Raw genomic sequence first — 16,144 nt, 5'->3', positions numbered from 1 at the left:
CTTCATGTAAGTTCTTAGATCAAAGAATGCCTGGATTTCCAGGGTGCTAAATATTTTCCTTGAGCTTATTGCTTCACTTCAGAGTATCTTGTGTTTTAATGTTCAATATAGTGTGTTATGTAGGCAATGTAAGGTTTATCTTCTCTTAATCTTTATCTTGAATGTGAACAGCAAATTTTGAACATTTCTTTGATATGTTTGCTTATAGATAAGAATATTTTAATTAAGGGTAAAACTTATCTGTAATCACTTTGACATGCAATTGACATTTAATTTAGTATTCTTTTTATAATGTTTGCTTTATACTGTACATAAGCCCATTTAATAACAAACTGTTTTCTTTACTTGCTAAATTTCAATATGATTGTTATATATTTTATGTCACTATTAAAGTTATTAATGAGTATTTTCCTTCAGTTATGCAAAGATGCATTGAAACCTGGCTGCAGTGCACAGTGATAGCTTTTTGCTGAAATTTACATCTTCATAAAAAGTCTTACATTGCTTCAGCATTTAACTATATATATATATAATCTAAAAGGACACATTTTGCAAAACCCATACATCACATCTGTTGAGTGTGCAATCTTGTACTGTACCTGGCCTCCTGATTTGCTGATAAGCCCCGTCAGGTGAGAGCTATCTGCTAGTTAAGTCCGTATCCCTGCTCCCATAGGGCACCATCTGTTGTGTTCTGCTAAATGGAAATCAAAACTGAGTGGGGCAGCCCTGAGTCAGCTGTGGTTGTCAGAAACACTCCATGATCAGTGCACATTACCTGTGTACTGGCAAAGATGGATACAGGAGCATGGAAATAAAGTTCTTGCTCCAGATTTACTGCAGTTGGGAGTCATTTATGTGCAAAGATTTTTATTTTGAGAAAATATACTGCATTTTATCTAAAATTGCTGAGTCTTAATATTTGTCATGCTCAATAGTTGTGTAGAGCCTCGCAAGCCCCTTTGACTGCTGCTAAATTAATTATGGTTTGGGTTTGATGTATTTGGTTGTCAGGCCAAAAGGATAGGTTGATTGATTGAAATGGAAAATGTTTAGAGAAAAGATGGTTTGAAGATACAGTGTGAATAAATGCTCTGCATTCTAATACAATAGTTTTCATGCATAGGGATCAAATAATCAGCAGGTGTGACACTTGCACTGTTAGAAATATCTCCATATTTAAGATTAAACAAGGCAAATCAACATTCCTTGTCATTGGCAAGAAATGTACTGGTTAACCATGGAAAACAATTTCTTTCTTTTCAGTTTTCAAAGTTTGATTGACATTGAAATGGGACTTACCGGCAGTTGCTTGTTAGCATAAGCATTTGGTCTGGTAACGCTTATATAATTGCTTGTTCAGAATCAACACTGCAATGCTGAGATTTACTGCAACTTGTGGAATGTTCAGGGGAATTATTGTAAATGAAAAGTGGAGTTACTTATTGTGTAATTATGAAATAACAGCATGCATTATTGGCCCGAATAGCAAATGATTTAGTTCTGCATGTTTTCGTTTCCATGTGTTTCCAATATCAGCCACCAGGTGACTGTAGGCCATGAGACAGCCAGATAGGCTTATCATGAGTTGCAGTCAATGATGGAGTAGCTGTTTTCATGTGTACTCCGCAGAAAAAAGCTAAGTGTATAGATTGCGTGGAACCTGGCAGTTTGTTGTGATTTTGGTTCTTAATATGTTTGGTTTCTTAGGATAAATTATTTTGCTTTGATTTGGCATAAGGCTTACATCATCATTTAGTGCAGCTCCAATTAGCTAATCAATTAGACTGTGGGTTTTCAACTATTACTGATGTCTGTCCTGCCATGAGAGAACAAAGAACCTGGTGTGCTTTGGCAGTCTGGCAGTGTACTGATGCAGCTCCTACAACAAAGTGGCAAAATGTTCCAGTGAGTCATGTGAAAACAACTCACTCATAAACCTGTGATGTTTTTTGAAGCAGTGAGTTAATTAACTATGGAGTAGCTATGTATCTTTTTGTATAATTTTTATGGAATTTCGGATTGGATTATTTGTCAATTTTGTGCTGTGAAATAGTGCAGGGATGTTTGTTGGTTCAAGTTGATTTGAGGCAGTCCAGCTACATGGCTGTGCTAAAATACTGTTGGTGTTGCTTGTCCATCCATTCATCATGGCCAGCATTAAAGACAAGATCATCAAGAAATACAAGTCTTTTGTTGCCTCCACTGGCATTAAAGGTACTAAGCTAGTGTAGTGAATAATGTGTGGTAACTGTAAATTTAATTGATCTTTGTACTGAAGACAGTAAGCATACAATGAATTATGATAAATGTTCTTCTTGTAGTATTAACTTGTACTTAAATATTATGTTTGTATCTTTCATTTGTATTATCGCTGATTATATCACTTTACATTACTCATATTGTTAACTTTTCGTGTTATGATCATCATAGCGGTATATATTTTATAACAGGGTATGTCTCATGTTGTCTATTGGCAAAGGACTAAATCAAGTGTGGGTTGTTCTGCAATTATTATGGTTCTGATGTAATCCAGAAAAATGAACATTGAACTTATATGCTAAAACACGCCCTATCACATCATTACAAACTTACACTCTTTTTTCAACAGAATCCAAATATAACATAAATATAATATATTGAGATAAAATCTATGATTATAAGTACACTGAATGTGAACATAATTAATCTTTATTTTAGCTGTGTCTGTTAGCATGTTACATGTACTTTAGTATTAATTTGTCATAATTATTGTTCAATTTGACCTAATTTGCTCACTTTGGATGCTCTTTAACAGTGGATGGCACTTTTCAACTGGGTTGGTCACCCTCAAACTTTCACAGTTGCATTGCCTTAATGTGCAGATCTTAAAGATATGACTTTTTTGCTTGAACAAGTTAAAGAAAAATTAATGCCCTTGTCTGTTTTACAAATATAGAATATATAGTCCCCATATTTTGCGTTTTCAACTCCTTTGTAACTACAGGTTCGATTGGGCTTTATGTCACTGTTGAATGACCTTCATGAGTAAATGATTGTAAGGAGTAGACATTTTGCTGTGATCTGTTTGGGCAGAATTATGGTCCTTTGTATGTTTTTATGCCCTCGAAGGAGGGCATATAATGATCGGACTGTCCGTCTGTACATCTGTCTGTCTGTCTTTACGTCACACATTGCGTTTAGGTTTCGACAAATGCTCATAACTTCCATGTCGCTTCAGATGTAACCTTCATATTTAGTATGCATGTGTACATGGACAAGGCCTTTCCATAGGCACACAAATTTTCACCCCTTTGACCTTGACCTTGAACTTGGGGTCCGCGTTTAGGTTTCGAAATCTGAGTTTAGGATTCGAAATATGCTCATAACTTGTATGTCTCTTTAGATGTAACCTTCATATTTAGTATGCATGTGTATATGGACAAGGCCTTTCCATACGCACACAAATTTTGACCCCTTTGACCTTTAACTTAAGGTCCGCATTTAGGTTTCGAAAATGCTCATAACTTGCATGTCCCTTCAGATGTAACCTTCACATTTGGTATGCATGTGTATATGGACAAGGCCTTTCCATGCACACACAAATTTTTGGGTCCACGTTTAGGTTTCGAAATCTTTGTTTAGGTTTCAAAAAATGCTCATAACTTCTATCAAAGCGTTTTTCCGGGGCATATGTCATCCTATGGAAACAGCTCTTGTTCCAAAATTAAAATATAATAATAGTTCCATGTTTGTTAATTTTTGTGAAGTCCTCTTTAACTTCTATGTGAATCTGGCATGTTTAGAATAATGAAACATGCATGTAGGTTGAACATTCCGTTTTACATTACTTTGTCCTTCTGTCTAGATGCTGAGTACAATTTGACAAATTGACATTCAGTACCGGATATCATTACTAACTTGTATAGTAATCGCACATAATTGTTGAATTGAAATGCCCTGCAGCTAGATATTATCATTTGGCTATAGCATGATGTTGATGGGTAAATATAAAGATATTCTAAAATTAAATCTTCCTTTCTTTGCATGTCTGCAATCCAGCCGTTAAAGCAACTCTGTCATGTTAACAACACAATCACAATACCCTTGATTTTATAAGTTGATTGCCTATATATTTTATAAGTTGATTGCCTATATATTTTATAAGTTGATTGCCTATATATTTTTTATGGTTATCAAGTTTCTTCTTGTTTTTGTGTGCACAGACACATGCATAATTAAATTACTTTCAGTGAATGTCTTGCCAAATATGCGTTCTAGATGATTAGCTATGCGGATTTCCAAAGGTGATAAGAGGAGTAATAAAAGCTGTCAAAGGTTTAGCTGAGACCTGTCAAATGTTGCTGATCTGTAATTGCTATCTGATATTGGTTGTGTTGTTCTTTGTAGGTTGTTTTCTTTGTCAAATGTAAACACATCACTTTAAAGCTTGGTTTAATCATCTGCAGCATGCACTGTCAATATCTTGGTTGTCTTCTGATAGTTATAATAGCTGATAACCTGATACTTGATAGCTGGTGACAAAAGTGTTCATGAATTTTAATTTCTTATAAGGATTTTAATTTTATATTTGAATCAGGATTATGTAACAAAAAACAGACTGTGCATTTACCTCAGTGTTTTACCGTGTCTGGAAGTTGATTTTTTTCAAAAGGTACTGTTTTGATAGTTTTCAGCTAAAAATATTTAATGTAGAAACTTATAGAAGCTGGTGTATACTATATTATGTCATAATTAAATGGTTGATCATGTTATACTGTTTAGAAATGTTGATATTCAAAATGTATGTTTCGCCAGATGAGTCATCATAAAACCAATGTTATACTGTGCCAGATGGTTGTGTGTGAATAATGTCACTTCATATTGCTGGTGTGCTGCTGAGAGTGGATCTTACATATTTTGAATATTAAAAAAAAATAACTCAGCATTAAATGTTCGAATGTAATTTTTAATTTTTTGAAACTATCTTTGCATTCTTTTGTATATTTTAGTATACTGAATAAACAGGCAGTACCTTTGTATATCAATGATTATAATAATGCAGATTCAGCCTTTTATACTTTTCAATACCAGCATAACGTGTTCAGATATGTATAGATGTGTCATATTGACAATATGATCGCTAATAAGAATATACACAGCATTAGTTTGAATCAGTTATAAACTAGGGGTACGAAATACAGAACTTATGGATCTGCCCAGAATGGATTAATATACTGATGATTAACAGTGTTAATTGTATATTTCAAACAATTAATTAAAGAAATATTCGTCTGTTCTGAAAGTTACTCTGTGGTGACATATTTGCACTGGATAGGCATCCTTACAACAGATCCTCTGAGATATAAAATTCTGCCTCATAAGTTTGTTGTTTAGTACCTAGAACAATTTTTCAAATTGTCTTAAATGGTTACAAGTATGGAAGTCAGATGCATGTTGAAGAAGAAATACATGTTGACAAATAATTCTGACCAGACATAGCAATTTCAAAAACAGCATTTTTCAAGTTTACACGGTTTGCGTGAAATTAAACATAATTATATACTGATTGTTTTCTGAATAGAATACAGAATTGTGAATGCTTATCTATATTTGCTGGGTTTATATTCGCAAAAAACTAAGGATGAAAGTAAGCCCTTTCAGACACTTAGTCAACTTGAAGTTTCACATCTGTTCAATTTTGGTTTTTCCATGGTTCTATTTTTAGCTATATGCAAGGGTGACAATAAAAGCATGCTAGGTGTATGGTAATTTAATATGGGAAAGTCACATGAGGTATACAAATACAGATTGCATTGTTGGTTTGTATGGTGCATTTAAAAAAGCTTTGTTTGAAACTTTCATTTTGAATATGTTGATTGTGCAGATAAGCTTTTTAACAAAACATGAGTTGTGTTGCTATATGAGTGGAACCTATGAGAAACAAAAAAAGATGCAAATGAATGGATTATATACCATGTATCAGCAAACAGTAGGCCATTCATCACAATAAATTAGATAGATTAAACCCAGTGTGGAGTCCCTATCTATGTATCCTGAGATTAAGTACACTGATCAAGCATTCCTTGTTTGCAGATAACTGTAGACTGAATGTATTTTCCTTTGTCAAGTGTGAGGTGTGAATATTTGCAGGTCTTGGATTGTACATAGGAGGAATATTTGCTCAGTATGCTTTGTTGTGTATATTTACATGGCCATCTGTATTAAACAAAATATGCTACCATTTCAAATTTCTATTTTGCATTCCATCGTGTAAATAAACAGTTCATTTTGAATAATAAGTGGGGTCAACAGTAATCCCACTATCCTTACGTTCTACGTTTTTGGATAGTATTTTGCAACTGTATCTCTGGTATTTAAATAACACTCACAAAAAACAATGTTCAGCCAATGAATTTCTCAAGGCATAGTGCTTGCATTTTATGAAAAATAATTTCTAGTGCCCTGCTTTTAATTAAGTACAATTTTCAAACTGGTTACTTGGATACTGCAATTTATACCATAACTCTACTGCTACACAATTTGTTAATCAGCCATCTATAAATGAGCTTCGATCTGTGAAAACTGGGCTTAATGCATTTGTGTAAAGTGTATGTAAGCAGACCGCACAGGCGAAAAAGGGACGACACTTTTCCATATTATGGAATTTGTCTTATAAAGGAAATATATTTAAGCGAAAATCCAGTTAAGGTGTAAAGTGGCATTCCTGATTAGCCTGTGCAGACGTCACAGGCTAATCTGGGACAACACTTTTGGCACATGCATATAGCCCAGTTTGCCTAGTAGTCAATTCATATTATAAGCCAAGTTAACAGAATTCCTGTTAAAATCAGTCAATCATAAAATAGGTCTGTTTGTCTGTTACTTGTTAATCTTGGATGACACTTTTGGCACATGCATTAAGCCCGGTTTTCCCAGAACGAGGCTCAAATTTGGTCTGTTTGTCTATTGGCAGGCCCTGGACGGGTTGAGCGTGCGGAGGACGAGATGGACTTTGCGCGCCCCAGTTCCACAAAGGTGCTGAAGAGCAAGCGAGCGCCTAGCTCGGCCAGTTCAGTTACTTCCACAGGGTCTCTGGGTAGGAATAGCGGTGTGGCACTCACTAAGTCTGCATCCACAACAGGTAATGAGCTGTCCATCAACAGAAAGGGTGTTATAAAGATAGTAGTATAATTATACTTAGTGTAAAACATTGATTATCAATTTATATATTTTCACATCAGATTTCCAGATGAAACTATGTAATACCTCAACCAGATTTTTTTCTTTTGTGTTTTTTGTAATTATAAACAATATAAACAGTGTTGGTATTGTCTTTAAAAATATGTTTTGTTGATTTAAAGTTGGGTATCTGATTTTTAGCAAGGCTGTTTTCGGAGAAAACCCGAGCTATAGTCATAGCCAGCTCGCTGTCCGACGTCCGCCGTAGGCGTCGTGCTAAAACCTTAACATTGGCCATAACTTTTTTAATATTGAAGATAGCAACTTGATATTTGGCATTTGGCGTGTATCTCATGGAGCTGCACATTTTAAGTGGTAAAATTTCAAGGTGAACATCATCCTTCAAGGTCTAGGGTCGAAAAAACAAAGTCAAGTGAAGTTATAAGCTTTAAATGGACACAGTTATCTGACCTGCCCACGTATATATTTTTGTTAAATAAATCAAAGCGGCGCAGTAGGCGGCATTGTGTTTCTGACAAACACATTGTGGTAAAAGGTCAAGGTCATCCTTTACGATCTATGGTAAAAATACAGATTTAAGGGAAGTAATAAGCTTTAAAAAGGGAGAAAATTATTCAACATTGAACATAGCCACTTTATATATTTGGCATGCATGTGTATCTCATGGAGCTGCACATTTTGAGTGGTGAATCTACCGTCACGGTATTGGCTTTTAATTACTTGCTACTATAAATAGAGATTTGTTACAGACAATTATTTTCAAGGGAAGTAATTAATATAATTATAAATCTCATATTATATATTTTCTCACCAAGAATTGAAGTTCTTTTCAAAGTTACTGTACAGATTTATTATTTTGATTATTTATAACGCAAATGATTGATTTTTCAATTATTTTTTTTTAAATGATATAATTATAATTTCTTTGATGTGCATTACATACCCGTGGAATTATGTCCATAGATACATGATCATCTCTGGTTATGATCTCTTTTAAACCACAGGCCTTGGTTGTCAGTGATGTCTGACATGGTCATAATTGACTGTGAGACCCCCCACCCCCCCCCCCCCCCCCCCCCCCATTGGTTGGATTGGACAAAATTGAAGGGAAGTAATAACCTTTAAAGGGAGATGATTTCTATACCTGCCAAAATGTTAAATAGAAATTTTATTTCAATGCGGTGCAGTAGGGGGCATTGTGTTTCTGACAAACACATCTGTGGTTGAGTCACTAGGTCAAGGTCACTGTGACCTCAAAAAAAAAAAAAAAATCTTGACAAGCTTTCGAAGCCGAGCGTGTCTCCCATTATGCGGTGCTCTTGTTATATAATGATTCAATCTTAGGTCATTTTTCAAAAAAGTTGTAGTAAAGTCTTGAAAATAAAGCAGTACTCTCATAATTGTTTTAAACTCTTCAATATTATTCTCTACATTCATTATTTATTGTTCACAATTTAAAAAAAGTCAATTGCCGAATTATTGAATTACCGAAGGTTAATTTCATTTCTGTTATTACTGTACCATTCACAGTCCCCTATATAAGATGTAGGTATTCTATGGCTTCTTGGATTGATTTCTGTTGAGTGATAAGTAGATTTAACTTAGTAAAAGAGCAGAACTTGTTGAGATAAACCTTCCAAACACTGTATGGCTTTAATGATAATAACATATCAAGTTTTCAAAGGTTTTTGTTTTTGTATACACCATTCAACTGGATTTTTTTTCTAAACAAATGTTTTGTTGCCTGTAACGTCTTTTCTGTTTGAGCCATACAGTGTTTTTTATTGGAGGTTGGTTAAGGTTTTAACACATTGAAACAGACAATTTTATGTTTTTTCTTCCAATTAAAATTATAACTTCTTTCGCTTTCATGTAAACGGTGTATTATAATTGGATAATCTGATTCCATGACCTGTGTTTCGTTTCCAGATGAATTTACTGTGTACCGTACATTTGCGGCCATAAGTCTACCTCGGCCATAAGTCGAGGGGTATAATGTGGCTAGAAAAACTTGGTTTTTTGCCTTGACTCTGCCATAAGTCGGGGGGTAAATTTCCTAAATATCTCAGACATGTTTAAGTGACCTTTTAGTCATGGTTCTGAGGGCTTTTGCACTGGCAGTTGACATTTTTTGGGATATTAATAATAAGGATATATTTAGCTGAAATAATTCGCGTTCAGAATAAATCTGAGAGTCTGCCAAAGAAAAAATCATCAAAAGACTCTTAAGGCGGCAATTTATATTGACTAGGATATATTTAAAACGAAACATTCAACGTTTCAATTATTTATTATCACGAAAAATATATTTTATTGTTCAAAAATCATAATAACATATCATTGATTATTTCGAACTTAATATATATTTCACAAATCAAAATTAGTTTCCCATTTAACGTAATAACTTTCAGCGTTTATATGATGAGCAGATATTTTTGTATTAAAGTGTTAGTGCTATAGTTGTGAAAATTCGTTAAAATCTTGAACGCAGAAATGCATTATATGGTCAAAATAATTGTAACTTGCTCTCAAATAATCAAAAACGCTTTCGCCATTATGCATGAAACACGTGAATTTACCAAACACTCGCATCGCTCGCTATTCGACTGTTATATACATATTCGTAAATCACGAGATACCCGAGGAATATTTTCTGCATTCTGGAAAAACGTCTTATCTAATAATACTAAGCAGCTAATCGAAAGTAATTGTGTATTTAATGTGTCCAATTACACTTTTTAATAATCCAGGGTGAGTGCGTAATATTATTATAATCAAACAATGAATGAAATCATCACTCAGATAAGATCTATTGATTTACGAAACAATTATGCATAAATTGTGGGACAGTTGTGAATAAATCAACGAAACCACACCTTCATCCAATCAAAAAATATACCATGTGAAGTTGAACAATAGCGATTGGTTAAAGGCGTATCCAACGATAGAGTAATTAATTTTGATTGGTCAGAAGTAGTTTGTAGCAGAACCGTTGTGCATATCATTAACGGATAACTATTTTAGGTGTGACGCAATAAAGAATACACTTTACACTCTGATCTTAGTCAAAAGGCCGAGAAGCGATAATTGGTGGCATAAAGACACCTGCATCTGTTGACAGTTTGTATTTACACGGATTAACTTTAAATGGGTACAAGTGTCAGCAGTCGATTTTCTATTGTTCTTAGCAGACAACGGACGATGTATCAATAGACAAATTGCTATGTATAAATTTCGCCACTTTACCGTACGTCACAAATGTTTAATATTTTCGAAGTTATTTTTACATGCTTTAATTTGGACTTATAACGAAGATTAATGAATTAAAAACCAATGTAAACATGCAGTATTTTGTTATCGGCGGACATTTAAGTAAAAGACGAGTCGGCCTTACCGTAAACAGTCATCATTCCTCCGCTTCAGAGATTTATTACTTTAAAAAAAACGGCACAGAAATATGTGTTTTTTTTTAATTTTTATTTAGTACCTCATCCATAAGTCGAGATGACTTTTAAAGTCAATTTTGGGAGCGTTTTTAGGTCGACTTTTGGCCGCAAATTTACGGTATGTGTTTTTAAATGTTGATAATCATGACGGCACTTTTTTCATTAACAAGATTCACAATAAAGACAATATTTTGCACGAATGGTATTGGCATTTTTCATCCGTAAGTTTCCAAATGACATCATAGTTTGTGTCAATGTCAACAATATGCCATCAACGTAAAATGAAATTGAAACTGAAACTTATTATTTTTTAAATGCTATTGCAACATAAATTATTTTTACTTTGAAAATGTTTAAACTTGAAGTGAAGGCACTATTTTGAAACTATGACATAAATCCGCTAATGTCTGTGAATTATAAAACAGCTTCCCGACTGTCATTTCGGAGGAAATCAACCGAGGCAGCAGGTATACTAAAACACCATGCCCCACTATGCAGCAGTGCACAGTAAAAACACTACCCTACCATACTGCAGGGCCAGCTTTAGGGACTACCCATGATTTATATTGTTCATGATTAATCAATCCAAAAAATAAACATGAATTGTGAATCTAAGTTGTGTGTACAGTATTGTATTTACTAGTGTAGTTGTGATAATTTATTATACAAATTATTTTGCTGTGTAAATATTGATGTGCTTTATATGATTTTTCAATATAAAATATATATGTCATAATTTAATGTTCAAGAGTTTGCATTTATGTTAAGATTTCATCTGTCATTACATAATGTTTATAACCAGCAATTCATTTTTGAACGCCAATAAGATTTTCTTTTTTTAGTGTTATTATCGTTATGTCTAAAGATATTAATGGTTGGGGTTCAAAATGAGCTTGGCTTGTTGTGCGTTTGGTAGCTATTACTTGTACAGCATTTAGACCTTTGGTAGGAGGACCAAAGGTACATGTAGAATAATTTATTAAGTTATTTATTCACAAACAATGGCACAATCTAAGAATATGGGCATGTAATATATATATATATATATATATATATATATATATATATATATATATATATATATATATATATATATATATATATATATATATCCAAAGAATTTTAAAGTCAGCTGCATTTGTCAGCAGTTCTACTATAAATTAGAGATTTACATGTATTATTTGCTTAGGTGTATACAATAAAATAACCAAAAATGGAGCTTATAAATAAGAAATAACTGTTATACAAAATAATATTAAAGAAGTAAGGCAGTATGTATGTTTTAATAACCTACCAACACCACCTAAGGTTCAAATTCAGTTGAACGCCTATAAAAACGTGTTTAATGCCATTAGGAAGGGATATCTGTTCTCAGAAAATAAACAAGAATAGTTGGAAATAAATGAAAAAGAAGTATATCAAATAATTGGATAACTGGTGTTGATGTATAGGTGGTTGTGAGGTACATTGGTAGCCTGTGGTTATGTGCAGTCCCATATTGTGTACACTATTTTAAATGTATGTGGATGTTTTTAAATAACTTGGACCAAACAGTTTGTATCAGTCTATGCTGCACAGAAACAGAACCTGTTTCTTCCAATTATTATTTTACATGAGAGGATATTGGTAAACATACAGAATAAGGTATTTGTTTATGGGACAATTTCTGGGAATTAAGATTATGTTTATTTCACTTTTTTCTTGTTAGTCGAGCTAATTTGTTTGTAGCACAGTTCTCTTACTGTTTGCCATTTGTGTGCGTCCCTATAATTGTTATCCAGTGTAGAAAAATGTGTTCATCAAATATATTGTAATAAATCAGGTCCCTGTTATTTGCACAGTAATGTTTTTACCCAAATAGAAGCTTCTCAAGTGTTGTCCATTGTACTTACAACAACGTTCTGCCACTTTCATGTTTGTTTGTTTTCTCTGAAGCAATTATATCCTACAATTTCTGCACATTAAGCGAAAGCTTTTGCCAACATGTAAGCTTCTAAGCTTTATGCTGAATATTAATTGCCTTTGCATACAAGAATCTTTCTGAACACCTTTTATTAAGTTTAAATGTACTAGTATTGCAGTCAGTTGGTAGTGTTCTTTTCCAATTTTAAATTGCTTAATTTCAGTTTTATCAAGAAAAGAGATTCAATTAACCTACTGATAATGCAGTATTCTGTCTATTTTATATAATCATGTCTATTGCATTGTTTTCCTTGGGGGAATGCCAACATTCTGTTGTTTTCCCCACCTTGAGTAGTTCATGGATAACGATTTAATTAAACTATTTTATTGTATATTTATTGTTTAAGGGTCCACTGCGGGAGCTGTGGATGAGGATTTCTTTGTGAGATCCTTTGAGGATGTAAATAAAGTACAGGTATGTTATATAGAAATATAAACTTGCATCCCAATGTATATCAGCCCTCTTGACCGTTTATATACATGTATGCAGTATGCCTCAGCACACACACATAATTAAAAAAAAGCATTTTGATTATAATGCAGTTGATCTTATGACTTGCAAAAACCTGTCCTTAAATACTGCGAACATAAATTATGAAAGCACAAACCAAGCACTGTCCGATCTCTACATTATATTTCTCATATCTGGACTCGTACACTAAAGTGTTACATTGTCATTGTCTAAGACTTTGCTCCTCTGGGGCCTTAGCCATTTGCCAACTTCGTCATTGCACTCAATGAACTGTGCAATGTTTCAGATTTTCTCAGCGCGAGACATGACAGACCAGCTGAACAAATGCAGGGACCAGCTTGCAGACACCAATGTTGCTTGGGAGAAACGGGTTGAGGCTGTAAGTCTGATTTCAAAGTTGTTGTGCTGGGATCAGTATGTGAAATGAATCATGCCTTAATAAGTACTGTATTGAGCTTTGATAATTAAACCCTCCTTCGAAGAAGAGGGAATATATTACTTTGCTGGATGTTGGTCTGTCTGTTGGTTGGTCTGTCTGTCAACCAGTTCCTTTCCGATCAATTACTCGTCAACAAATTCACCGATTTGCTTGATGCTTCACATGTGCATTGGCCTTGGATAGAAGATGAGCCGGATTGAAATTGAGGTCTCTAGGTCAAAGGTTAAGGTCAATATCACAATAAGTGTGAAAATAGTTTCCGATCAATAACTCGTCAACGAATTGACCAATTGGCTTGATACTTCATATGTGCGCCAGCCTTGGACAGTACATGACCCATATTGAAATTGGGGCCATGAGGTCAAAAGTCAAGGTCACTGTCGCAATAAGTGTGAAAATTGTTTCCAATCAATAACTTGTGAACAAAATGACCTATTTGCTTGATACTTCCCATGTGCATTGGCCTGGACAGTAGATGACCCCTATTGAAATTGGGGTCACTAGGTCAAGATCACTGTCACAATAAGTGTGAAAATCGTTCCAGATCAATTAGTTGTCAGTGAATTGACCGATTAGCTTTATACTTCACATGTGCATTGTCCTTGGACAGAAGATGATCCTATTTGACAGTGGGGTCAGTAGGTAAAAGGTCAAGGTCACTGTCACAATAAGTGTGAAAAACATTTCCGATCAATAACTCATCATGGAACTGACTGATTGGCTTGATATTTTACATGTGCATTGGTCTTAGACAGTAGATGACCCCTAGTTATTACACTATAATGTTCTCAACCCATTTACTATAACAATGATTTAACAGAAGTGCATAATTCTGTGTCAACAAAAACATATTTGTGGTTAAGTCACCATGATAAGATTAACTCTTATAGTCAGTTTTGTTGAAAAAAAAGCCTGTGTTAAGGCCCTGTTGGGGGGGGGGGGGATATTTTTCTCCAACCGCGGAGCTCTTGTTATGCTCCCCCAAAATTTATTTTGGGGGGAGCATATAGTCACCGCTTCGTCTGTCCGTCCGTGTGTCCGTCCTTGCACAATTTTTGTCTGGGCTATTTCTCAGCAACTAATGACCGGAATTCAATGAAACTTTATGGGAAGCTTCACTACCAAGAAGAGATGTGCATATTATCAGCGGGTTCTGGTCGGATGATTTTTTACAGAGTTATGGCCTTTTGAAACTTTCTACAAAAAAATTCTTGTCCCCCCAACTTCTGTGCCCTCAAGATGTTTCCTTTTATCTGAATATATAGTGCAATATTGTGACAAAAAACACTTTGGGGAGCATCACCCGTCTCCGACGGTTTCTTGTTTTTTTTATAATTTGATCATGTGTCACTTCTTGGTTTTCAATTCTGCGATTTTGCTTTATAAAATACACTTCAAACAGATATTATTTCATGTATTTAAAAAAAAGTACCAAATGAGACGCAGTTAATAAGCATACATTTGTTTAAACAATATTTAGATTCTTAATAGAGAGTCATACGATAAACAATTGCAACATAACCTACATGAAAAGCGCAGTTATGTTGTATTCGCTAGTGGTACTATCACTCTATCAAAGTATTGAAATCATTTCTGGACTGGCCACAGATTTGTAAATGTATCATTTCAGCTGAAGACCGTGCGAGGTGTAGTGATAGCGGGTGGAGCTGAATATGATGATTTCTACCCTTTCCTGCGCGTTCTGGAGCCATGTTTTATGAACTGTATAAAGGACCTTCGGTCTCAAGTCGTGCGGGAAGCTTGTATCTCTGTTGCGTAAGCTGCCTGCTTCATTGTGCATTTGTGCCTTGGTCTAAGAAAACGGGGTTTCATGGATGTGCGTAAAGTGCATGTCCGCAAAGGCTTATCAGTGACTTCACTTCCACTTTCAGACTGCATTTTTTGCTAAGAAGAGCCTTTTGAAAATTAAAAATACACTAAAAGCTGAAAGTGTTGTCCCGTATTTTCCAGTGTGCATTGCACAGGCTAGTCTGGAGCGACACTTTATGCACAAGCATTAAACCATTTTTTCACAGAGAGCTGCTTATTTGGTCTTTTTAATGGATTTAATTTTGAAAACATTGCTTAAGAACACAATTAAACAGTTGTAAATTTTCCAATAAACACCTAGAAAAAATGTTCATTAACTAAAAAAAGTTATTGTGAAATTGGCTTTGAAAAGCAATTAAGATTTATTTACATTCCAAACAAATTTGTAATATACGTTTTTATGTGTATGTTTATAAACATTAATTTTGTGAGACAGCCTTATCTGCAGCATGTATTCTTAAATCGTGGGAAGACTCTTAAGCTTTTCAATCAGCCTTTGCGTTTCGATGCAATCAGGCTTAAATAAATAGGTTAAAAGGAAATAGTGATTTAATCTCTATCTCTGAGAACTATGAACCATTCTTTAGGTACCAATTATGCAAACTGTTTGTGTCATGTGATACATGAACCTCCCTGCAGGTACTACGCCCAGAGGTTGGCAAACAAGTTTGACCACAGCGCCGAGACGCTGTTACCTGTGCTCATCAATCTCATTCCAAACAGTGCCAAGGTGATGTCCACTTCGGGTTTGACATGCATCAGGTTCATACTACAGGTATGCTGTCCTTTCCCTGGGCTTTGTTATATGCTCAA

General features: G+C 34.5%; 1 protein-coding gene across 7 annotated transcripts in view; it reads left to right on the top strand.

Annotated features, from left to right (window-relative positions):
* The window catches only part of LOC127859326 (CLIP-associating protein 1-like), a 117,197-nt gene that overhangs the window by 41,217 nt on the left and 59,836 nt on the right, over positions 1-16,144 (top strand). For all 7 annotated transcript variants that reach the window (XM_052396659.1, XM_052396658.1, XM_052396660.1 and 4 more), the window contains exons 10-15: positions 6,956-7,123; positions 11,054-11,095; positions 12,938-13,005; positions 13,349-13,441; positions 15,132-15,277; positions 15,971-16,106. In XM_052396659.1, the coding sequence (XP_052252619.1) occupies positions 6,956-7,123; positions 11,054-11,095; positions 12,938-13,005; positions 13,349-13,441; positions 15,132-15,277; positions 15,971-16,106 (653 nt within the window). The remainder of the gene's footprint in view (positions 1-6,955; positions 7,124-11,053; positions 11,096-12,937; positions 13,006-13,348; positions 13,442-15,131; positions 15,278-15,970; positions 16,107-16,144) is intronic.

The sequence above is a fragment of the Dreissena polymorpha genome, chromosome 15 (genome assembly GCF_020536995.1).
Source record: "Dreissena polymorpha isolate Duluth1 chromosome 15, UMN_Dpol_1.0, whole genome shotgun sequence".
Taxonomy (NCBI): Eukaryota; Metazoa; Mollusca; class Bivalvia; order Myida; family Dreissenidae; genus Dreissena; species Dreissena polymorpha.
The sequence above is the reverse complement of the archived record's forward strand: the minus strand, read 5'-3'. Positions and strand labels throughout refer to the sequence as shown.